The 11342-nt window shown below is 29.3% G+C and overlaps 1 protein-coding gene across 3 annotated transcripts in view; it reads right to left on the bottom strand.

Annotated features, from left to right (window-relative positions):
- Positions 1–109: 109 nt before the first annotated feature.
- LOC111635290 (N-sulphoglucosamine sulphohydrolase-like) overlaps positions 110–11342 on the bottom strand; it is a 165515-nt gene continuing 154282 nt past the window's right edge. Inside the window, exons 1-7 of one of the 3 annotated variants that reach the window (XM_023380226.1) lie at positions 10247–10314; positions 9985–10149; positions 8905–9171; positions 8137–8287; positions 6326–6564; positions 6013–6188; positions 110–1231 (exon numbers count right to left, since the gene is read on the bottom strand). In XM_023380226.1, the coding sequence (XP_023235994.1) occupies positions 626–1231; positions 6013–6188; positions 6326–6564; positions 8137–8287; positions 8905–9171; positions 9985–10069 (1524 nt within the window). In that variant the 5' untranslated portion in view covers positions 10070–10149; positions 10247–10314 and the 3' untranslated portion in view covers positions 110–625. Of the gene's footprint in view, positions 1232–6012; positions 6189–6325; positions 6565–8136; positions 8288–8904; positions 9172–9984; positions 10328–11342 lie in introns of those variants that run through there. The other 2 variants (XM_023380233.1, XM_023380218.1) reach the window with 2 other exon arrangements.

Genomic DNA, 11342 nt, shown 5'->3' with positions numbered 1-11342 from the left:
CTAATCATTCACTTGTTTGCTGGTTACATATTTTAAAGTGTGTTTTGTAAAATTTGTACTGACCAGAAGATAAAAAGTAATAGCCACAAACATAAAATACTAAACCATGTTAAAAGTTTAGTTAATGCCATTTATTTGAGTGGAAATTATAATTATTTCTGGCTTCCAAATCCAGAACAAAATCCTACACTCTTTAATCATAGTCCGTTGAAATCAATCACTAAGAATATGTGGCACCTTCATTAACCACTCAGGAGTGACCGATGGATACATCCGTCAAGGACGATCGTGTGGCAGTGTGAAGGATGGATATATCCGCAAAGTTCTTTTGCAGATATTGCTGAAAACTAACTACCGCGAAAAAAAAAATTCACATTAAAAAAAGGAATTATGTAATAATAAGAAAAGATTTTTCTTTACTAGACATAACTGTTTACAAAATCTTTTTCTGAAACGGTAATGAGAAAAAATGCATGGAAAAATACTTTAAAAATTTCCCACGTTTATTCTCCATTACATAACCCACTGCTGAAAAGTTAATTATTATGCAATTTTGCTTAAATAAAAAAGTGTTTCCAGTTAATTGAACTCAAAATATTTTTTTTTATATTGACATTATATATAATTACACATCATTATATAAAGGCATACAATGAGACTGCATTCTATAATACTTAATATTTTCCAATACACTTCCAGGGGAACATAGCCAAGGATCATTAGTTTCGTTTTGCCATTTTATGAGAGATTTTTTAAGAATTTTAGTCACATTAGCATATTTTGATTGATTTATTAAATTATTTGTTTCTTTAGAATCATTAATTATATCATAAAGTTCCCATTCTGGTCTGTAGTAGTAATGTTTCAACTCTTTAAACCAATGAGTGGAAATATTATTATGAGTCCTATATAATAAATCTTGAAAAGTAGGAGATATATAAAAATCTTGATCAACTGGAAAAGGCATTTTATAATTTAAATTATGTATTAATTTATACTGTTTGCTTCTTACAGATCTCATTGGATAATACATGGTAATTTCATGAAGACTGTGACTAGAAAAAATAAACTTGGGAGTTTTGTTTTGTGGTTTATTTGTTGAATAAGGTAATAATGACTTTCCACTAAGAGAGACAGGTTGTGAAAAAATTTCATAATTTGGATATGGCACATTAAACCAATCTAAAATTGTTGGAGTAATATCCAGATGACTTACCAAAACTTCAGAAACCTGTTAAAAAGAGTTTTGTTAATGTATAATAATACATGGAAACATAAAATTAATTCATTATAAACTTGATTTTTGAAGTAACAAAATTTAAAATAATGGAAAAATAAAACAAAAAAAAAATTATTATATAAATTTATCTTATTTCATTTTACTTTGTATTACACTAAGTGAAAATTTGTTAAAATACTATTCTAACTCTATTACACTAATTACTTGAATTTGTTAAAACATTGGAATAGATTACATTTATTAATCCAGAATTTAAAAATATAACTTTTAGTAATAATAATACAAATTGTTAAAAAAACACTTAGTCTAAACTTGCAAAAAAGTTAACAGATGGTGCCATACAATTTTGAGTTTTTATATTATTAATTATTATAAAATGGCATAGAGATGAGTTTTATAAAAAAAAATTGTAAATGCTAATAACAAATAAAATCATTAAGTCTGATCCCACCTCTTTCTCCCCACCCCTTGACCTTTTTATCCACCAAAATTTAATAGCATCAATTCTTCCTAATACACAAACTTCCTTGCAAAATTTCATAACATTTCAACAAAAGGCACAAGAGTTATTAAGCTTCAAAGTGGGTGAACAAAATTACATCCAAACATACAGAAAAACCCTAACTTTTTGTATTTCTTGGTGTTTCAAAGTCCCAAGTCAAGGTGTAAAAAAATCTGGCTGATCATTTTTGATCAATTGTCAAGGAAAGTAGAAAATATGTATTAGAAAAATGAAATGATAATTGTAGTGTAGTATTTTCTAAATTGGGATCTACAGACTAGTTTCAGAAGATATCTAGTAATATGTTCTGTAACAAAATTCATTATAATTCTACTTATACTGTACATACACTAACTGTATCGAAAACCACTTACCCTATTCATGTTCAAATTTATGCATCTATGAATCTATCTATAATAAATTGATGCCAAATTATTATATATCTGTAAAAATATTTATTTAAGAACAAATTGAATTGTTTCACTTCATATACAGTACAACTTTGAGTATGTGCATGTATGCATTTTCAGAACAAATTCAATTTAGTCTGAAGAGAGATTTAACAGTTCAAATTCAACCAAATCTGGTAAGGTAACATTTCTGTAAAAAACAAAAAATGTCCCAAACTTATTATAGCATTTTTGATGCTGCAAGCAGCAAACATGTTATTTGTACAGTACAGAGCCATTAGAAATGCAGGTAATATTGCTTAATACGGTTCCCATTTTAAATGTATAAAACCAGAAGGCAAATAACAATGGATTCAACAACTGAACATAATTGAATCTCTGATGCTTCTCATATGCAGATGTGATAGTCTTTCAGCTGCCAAATTTGCAACATGTTCTGGTAAAGCACACTTAGAAAGTGTGCTTTATCAGAACATGTTGCAAATTTGATGAAGTTTGGCTAAGGGTGAAGTGGTGACCTCCAAAAGTGGAATTAGAGAATGGTTTTTTTGTGTGTGTAGAAATATTTGACTGTTCAAGTTCTGTGTGACAAACTGGTGGGACAGAATCCATAAATCAGATTGAATTCTCTACATTGGCGCAGCCGACAGGATAGTGAAGCCAGATCGACAAGATTCAATCCATGAAAAAAGTGATTACGATCCAGAATAAGAAGAGTTGATCGACGACTGGTCTGAGTGGATAATTGAGCATGGCACAAAGGTTTGAGGAATATACAGGTTTTACACTGAAGAGGTAGGAAAACTTTTTACTTTGTCGGAAATGAAATCTACAGCAGAATACTAAGCATAAAGGGATTAAAAAGGATCTACGGATCGTGGCACAATAGACGATGATCTGAAGGTATCGGAGTTATGGGAACTTATTATAAAAAGTGGCAATTTTGCTAGTGACCCAGATTTTGTGTTGGAAAATTTGATCTCTACCACTACAGAGAGGAAACAAAAGGAAGAACAAGAAAGGCTGAAAGGACACGGGTAGAAACCGAGAGAGAGAGAGAGGGAACACCAGCATGAGTTGGAGCTGGTGCTTATGTGCTAATATTCAAAGTAGGACGAGTAACGATAATCCTAGCCTTGCATACAGCTACCCAGGTGATGGGCCTGTTATCAGTATTGAGAAATTAATCAAGTGTGAAAACGTTAAACCTGCCAGTCCCAACAAAGCCCAAAAATTGGAACCTATTTTTTGTATCCATATAGCAAGCATTTCAATCAAAGAATGTACCAGAGGATATGAAAGCCGAGATATTGATCAATATTCTGGGGGAAAAAGCCACAAACATATTACCGTATTTTGATGAGTATAAGTTGCATCCCTATTTTGAGACAAAAAATTTAGAAAAAAACTTTTTTAATGGGATTGTCTAAAGATGCATTTTATTTGTTTTTTTATTCAAGAATATGATGAATGGATGAATCGATACCTTTATTAAACTGAAATAATCGTCATTTCTTAATGTAAACTTGGAGATCACGTGATGACAGTCAACAGAGCATGGCGGCGATGACTCGTGTGTTGCTACTCTGATAATCTAGGTACTCTAGCCATTCGGTTGAGGGATCATCTGCTTAATGGACCACTGCACAGGTTGGTCCCTAGAGTGGACCACTACTGTAGATAATTTCACTGTAAAAATGGTTACTTGTTGAGTATAAGACACACCATGATTTTGAGCCTCAAAAAGTAGTAAAAAAAGTGTGACTTATACTTGTCAAAATATGGTATTCTACATAACCAGAGACAAATTAAGGGACTACTTAAGCATCAAGAAATTGGTATTGTGAGAATATGAATCGTCAGCCCAATGCTGCCTGGAAAACTTCTGAGGTGCTATGTGTAGGCCCAATGAGACTCATGTGCAATTTATGTCAAGGTTAGCATTGGCTTGGGAGTGTTATTGTGAGTTGAGGAGAGTGAAGGACCTAGAAGCTTTAAAACAACTAATCATGCCGGATAGATTATTCCAGACGCTGGATGCCGACACGACAGCTCATATAAGTGTCTGTTGTCAGGTTGAGGCTGGTTTAACAACATCGACATGGCGAGAGTGTGTGATCTATAGTTTAAAAGTAAAGGAAAGTCACTAAATGAGACATACAATGATTTGCAAAGATCACAGTGCTTTTCAGAAGGTCAGGGAACTGATCATGAACTTCGTCATGAACAGTGGTTCGTCTGTTCAGCCATGATCGAGGCAGCACAAATCGCATCGCAGTGTCAAATAAATACTCATCTTCCGCTGTTGGTTATGGAAGAAGTAACTATGATCTTCAATATAAAGGCAACTACGGTGGAAATTACGGTCCTGCCAACAATTGGTGGGATAACTGAAAACTTTCATAACATGTCGATGCACAGGGTAATAGGAAATTTAGACAAAGGGTCAAAATCAAGGGGAGAAAAAGGCAGGGAGAGTAGGTCGGGACACGGTAGGAAGAGGAAGGGTGAAGTGGCAACCTCCAAAAATGGAATTAGAGAATAAAGTTTTTTTGGTGTAGAAATATTTGATTGTTCGAGTTCTGTGTGACGAACCAGCGGGGCAGGATCCGTACACTAGGAATGATCAGGATACAAAGAAAGTAGGCTGGCAAAGTTCTCACTAGCATAACACTGGTAAGAACATAATTGAGAGTTGGCATGAGACCATATGGCATAGAGAATATTAGACTTAGAAATCTCCAAGGACTAAGTGGAACAAAATAATAATAATTAAATATAAAAAATTTAATGAACTCACACAACAGAATGTTAGAATGCTTAAATGATTTCTATAAATAAAGGAAAAATTTTAGATTTCTTGTAATTAAATATTGAATATATTTAATATTTTTATATTAAGAAACTATAAATGTTTGGTATTTACTGTCAAGTGATCATTATATAAGCTTAGTAATCCTTTCTTGGTTTTCTATAAGAAATTAGAGGTTTGTAAAACTGCCTTTTATCAATATAATTTTTAAATAATGTTTATGTATAAAATAGTTTATTATTATTATATATATTTCATAATTTATTTCTGACAAAGTAGTATAGTATAAAATTAAAGATGGTAATTGTTGTATGTGCTCATTGGTTACATGTTATTTTATTGTAACTTGCCATAATAGTGGTTGAATTTTCAAAAATTTCATCTTGTTGAACGAATCTTCAAAGCATTTAAAATTTTAAACCCATTACAAAACATTCAATATTTCAAAAGAGAAGAAAAATATGCTTTATTATTATTGTGATATGAATTATAATGTGGAAATATACTTGATAAAGCTTGACAATATGGTACAAAACAAAATATGATAGAAGACTGATTTATGTAATGAAAGAGTTTTACTCAAACATTTTTTAGCTTCCAATTGGACCACCATAAACATATGGTGGTCCAATGTGCAATATTGCCAAACATACAGCTAAACAAACTGTAATGATTGCCAAGATATGAATATAAAGATGACCTGTGTACTTATAAAAAAAAAAATACATCTTTTTGAACCAGTATAGTGCAGAGGAGTATGACCAACATTGTCTCCAGCATTAATATCAGTACCACTTTCCATAAGAAGTATAACTGAAAGGCAATTGAATAATCTAAATATTCATTGATTCAAAAAGTTCTCTGAATATTGTACAATAAAATTTAAAATAATTTCTGTTTAAGCTTATGATCTTAAGTGAAATCTTAGTTAAAGTCTTAGAAAATAAAATGTTATAAAAATATCTAATTACATACTGATTTCATAAAATAGTTTTATTATTTAGTTTTAATGAATTAAAATTTATATATAAATAATTAATAAACATACCTTTCCCCACTGTTCATGAACTTTAGGATTACTTAAAAGAAATGGTTCTATTATTCCTGAATCATATAAATTTGTACGGCCATTAGGAAATGGGATGCCATTATCAGAAGAATAGATAATCAATGTATCATCCAACTTTCCAGCAGTTTTTAATTCTTCCATTAATATCCCAATTCCTAAAACAGAAAAATATAAAAATAAAATACACAATACAAAGAAAGAATAGCTTTAATTATTAAAAAACTTTTATTTTAGAAATATTTATTCTTATATAATATTTAATTTATATAAAAGAATAGATAAGTAAATCAACCTTGATCTAGTCTGCTAATTGTTGTATATTGTGCTGCAATATCAGCTCTTGCAGCTGAAGTATCTTGCACAAAATAAGGTACAATAACATCATTGGGTGAATAATAAGTAGGTGTCCAGTCTGGAATATTTCCCATCCCTGGCTCTCCATTACCAAATTTTTCACAAAATGCACCATATTCAGGATGAGTGTGACCACAGCGATGAGGATCATGAAAACCCACATATAAAAAGAATGGTCTAAGTAAAAATAAGAATTAAAAATATAATTACATATTAAATTTTGGAAATACTATTTTATATCTATTCTATATATATATATAAAATACTTATATTAAAATCATTACAACAGTTTTGTCTGAAGAAACAAATGGCAGCACTGGGAATCAATGAATTGTCACAAAATTTTTGAACAAGTAGCAAAGCAAAGGGAGGGTTAGCCTAAGGAGGAGAAAAGCAAGCAGGATTGAGTGAAGCAAGTTGGAATACAGGTTGAGCTGAGAGGAGAGTGAAGCAAATGAAGATTGGTCTGAAGGAAGTTGAATTATTGCGGAATTTTTGGTATGAATCTTATAATATAATCGAGATGGGTACCCTCCATTTGGAAATAATGAAAAAAAAAAAAAAACATGAAAGTTATATGACTACATTATAAAAAACACTTTTAAACCATGCCCATTAAACAAAATTAACTTCATGTTAACTAGATTGATGTCTATAATTAAATTATTTACTGGGATTGTCAAAGTTTTAATTGTTATATTTAATGTAAATTCAACAAATGCTTTTGATCTTACACATGTTTGCTTCAGACCAACAATGTTCTAAATTGGAATGCACAGAATGAACAATACAGTCGACCCCCCTATAAGATATAGATACGTTCCAATTTATTAGGAATCCGATTTCTTACAAGTCGTTCCAATCACAGCCCGACACGTGTCAAGTTTATGGACTACAGCTGATTGAAAGGTTTTCTTCCATAAAATTAATCGATTCTACACTAATCCGACTCAACATTTCCAAAATACGTATATTTTTTCATAGTTTTATAGGGACCGTAATTATAGGGGGGTCGACTGTAGGTACAAAATTACTGTTAACCAATATTTTGGCTAACTCATAACTATTTTTGTATCAGCACCCTGTTCATCATGTTACCATTAGGAAGAAATGTTAATCCTGTCTACATTGATAATGCTTACTGCTTATACAGTCATGACGATGGTTTCATCTTTATATTGTATAGTTTTAGGCATATTTTAAGTTTAATTTTAAATTTGATATTTTTTCATCTTGTATAATTTTAAATATATTAAGACCTCTCGCTATTACCAACTGATGAGGGACTATTTTTCCATTGGAAAATAGTCTGAAATGCATTTTGGATTTTTATGGTTTTTATACTTATGTAATCATCTTATTGTACCCCCCTTTTTGTTTTATTAAATTTTTACTTTGATTCTTGAGCATTTGTGCCCATTATCATTGGTGTGATAAGCCAATGATAATTGGCTTATCACACCAATGTCTGCCTTATGGTTATAGATATTTTATCTGCCTTATGGTTATAGATATTTTAATTAATTTAAAGGTACAAAACTACTTGAAAAAGTTATGAAGTGACCAAAAGTAAAACACTGCCTAGAAAAAAATATAGTTAATAATAATTGACTAAATTTATTTAGAATTTCAAACTTTATATAGAGTCCTGATAAATGGATTTATTAATTTTTGCTATTTAGTTATAGATGTTTCTATGCTATTTACTTTCATTTTAATTCATATAAAATTTATTTATAATACACAAACCTTGAATTAACTTTTTGAAAAAATTTTTTCACTAGTTCTTTTATTCGTGTAATATTTCTTCCAACTTGTAAAATAGAATGGTGTTCTTCTGTATAAGCAAAATCAAATGGATAAACCTTTTCAGGTCCAACATGCTTTTTACCAATTATACCTATGGTAAAAATTAAAACTAATAAAATNTGAGAGCTTTTATACTTTTATAAAGCTGTCTATAATGAAAATTAATTAACTAAGGATTTTTTCGCCCTGCCAAGGTGTGGACCAGTTATCCGGAGTGCTAAGTTATCGAGGGACGAGTTTTCGAGGTTCTACTGTAATCAATTTTCAGATTTTCCGCGACCCAATCTCTAAGATTACAGAACAAAATTTTTGAGTTGTGCGAACATATTTATGACGAATTTCCAGTTTAACGTTCATTTTCTGTCAGTCCCGCGGTGATAGAATTTCTTAAACTTTTACTAATAAAGTAACGAAATGAGAAGAAGAGTAAAAATAAATTTTGCATCAACCCAATAATAAATAAATAAATATATATCGGGTTGATTTAAAAATTTCTGAAGTTTCTAGAGTTTTACAGGTTCTTCTGTATAAGCAAAATCAAATGGATAAACCTTTTCAGGTCCAACATGCTTTTTACCAATTATACCTATGGTAAAAATTAAAACTAATAAAATGATTTGCTACTTAAATTACAAAAATTACTTAATGAAACATTTTAAAATCAAAATAGATATTACACAAATTTAATTAAGAAAAAAAAATTAATACCTGTAAAAATATTGTGCTTGCGGAGAAGAAAAGGGAGACTCTTCACTGCATCAAAAGTACTAAAATGGTGCATTGCCTGATATAATCCATACATTCCATTCTGATGTTGAGGCAATCCAGTTAATATAGCTGATCTACTAGGAGAACAACTGCTAACAGATGTGAATGCATTTTTGAATATAATGCTACGCTTTGAAAGCCTATCTAAATTAGGTGTCTTGCAAACAGAATTATTATATATTTCAGTTTCTAATCCAGCATCATCAGCTAAAAAGAAAATTATTATATGATTAAATCAACATTTTTATTCAATATAATAAAAAGTTAATGAAGTTTATCTATATCTCTAATATCTTAACTGCATTATTTACAAACTTTTTAATTAAATGGATGATTTGTATTACATACTTAAGTAAAGTAAATATATTTTTGAAGTATTAAAATATTTTGTTAAAGGAAATATTAAAAGATTTAATAAATCATATTTTGTTAATTCTAAAATAATTAACTTTAAGAATTAATTTCTTATTAAATTTTAACTTTTAATAATTTGTAACAATCCATTGGATATTGGAAATTTTATAACTTTTTATGTAATTCATTTTATTGTATGTACAACAAACCTTCATTGTCATTTATGATTAATAAATTAATACAATTTACAATTATTTTTCCAACATATAATTTTTAATTGGAGTTTATTTAATATTTAATGTGTTTTAAGTTAATAATGTTTAAAGGTAAATATATTTAGATATTTTTTATATTTGTATTATTCACAGATTTTGAAAATATATAAGCTTTAAACCTAATGTTTACAATTGAAAGAATCAGTAACTAGTGGATTTAGATAACAATTTTATTACATATAAATATTTAGATATCTGTTATGTATTATATCAGTTATGATTATAAGAAAACAGGAATAAGGATGTGTTGGACAATATAATTTTTAAATTTTATATTCTTAAATAGTATATATTTAGAAATACTTTACATGTACTGTACATAAATAATGAAACTGAACATTATGTCAATTAACAAAACTTTATATATATAATATATATTTATAAATCTTACCAATTATCAGCAAAACATTCTTTCCCTCTACAAGTTTTTGCTGGCAGGTCAATGACAGAATATTTAATATTATCAATGACAGCATCCTTTTGAAGAAAGTCTGATGAAGGCTAAATCAAAATTATTTATTTCTTCCTATATGTGTGATATTGCAATTCACCAAGACTTCGGAAAAATTTTTAAATAAAATAAGAAATTAAATCGCAATATGCAAAATTAATAATAATAATTCTGTTGATAAAGAAAAATCCGTAATACTAACTATTCTATTCATCCAATAAATCAGCAAATTTTGTTAAGTGTAAGAGATAACGTCATAGTTTATATTTGGATAGGCTCTGATAGCGGAAACGCACAATCTCCTCATTATCAATAATACTGTACATTAGATTTCCGCAGTTCAAGACTCAAGTATGTTGAAGTTTCGCATTGACGATCGTACGGTTGAGGCATTAATGGCACTTTCTACTTTTAATGCTCCAACTATTCGAGTTAAAATTTAGGTCGACTCAAATTTTCACTGGAGATTTGATCTAATATATCGGACACCATGGCCCTATACTCGGCTATTCTCAACTTAGAAAACTTTTTCATGTTCATTGTATGTCCCTAGGACACAGGGAACAGAAATGAAAACGAAAGTTTTGTATTTTTAACTATAATTTTGATCAAAAACGAGTTTTTTAAAATAAATTTTCATATTTAGATGCTCTGATTTTTATTATATCTTGATTTCTATATTATTATTTAAATACTGTTAAATTGTAAAAATGATAGATAAGCATCACTTAAGGTCATAGATTAATACAGTGGAATTACGTAATCGTTGTTAAGTTGCTTCTAACTTTATAAATATATATTCCGATAATTCTCATCAGCTTTTTTTTTCGAATCACATTGGAATTCTGAGTTATGGGAAATTAATATTTTTGTATTTCTCGAAATTATGGAATTATGGTCTTTAAAGTAGCGGTATTCAAACGTTGTAGAGATATTTATTTTTCAATATTTTTAGTAAAAATAGAAATTTATATTTCTAAACTGTACCTTATCTAACTTGTTTCCCCCCCTCTTTTCGCTCTATAAGCACTAAGAGGGTCTTTTCTCTCATGTCTATCGTGGGTTCACATTGGAAGGCGATCTGATTGAGAGAACTGAGCCCGAAATAAATACGACTATTTTCCAGTCCAATTCTGTCACCCACTTTTGCGAATTATGTTGCACTTAATCACATATTAATTAAGCTATAGAAAATACCAGAATAAAAATTAAATTTTTCGAGTTTAACATGAATATTTTTATTTTATTATATGATTTTTAATTATATATATATATATATATATATTTTTAATCCTTTA

The sequence above is a fragment of the Centruroides sculpturatus genome, unplaced genomic scaffold (genome assembly GCF_000671375.1).
Source record: "Centruroides sculpturatus isolate CEXI.00-Female unplaced genomic scaffold, Cexi_2.0 scaffold108, whole genome shotgun sequence".
In the NCBI taxonomy this organism is placed as follows: Eukaryota; Metazoa; Arthropoda; class Arachnida; order Scorpiones; family Buthidae; genus Centruroides; species Centruroides sculpturatus.
This window is presented reverse-complemented; position numbering and strand designations above follow the sequence as displayed.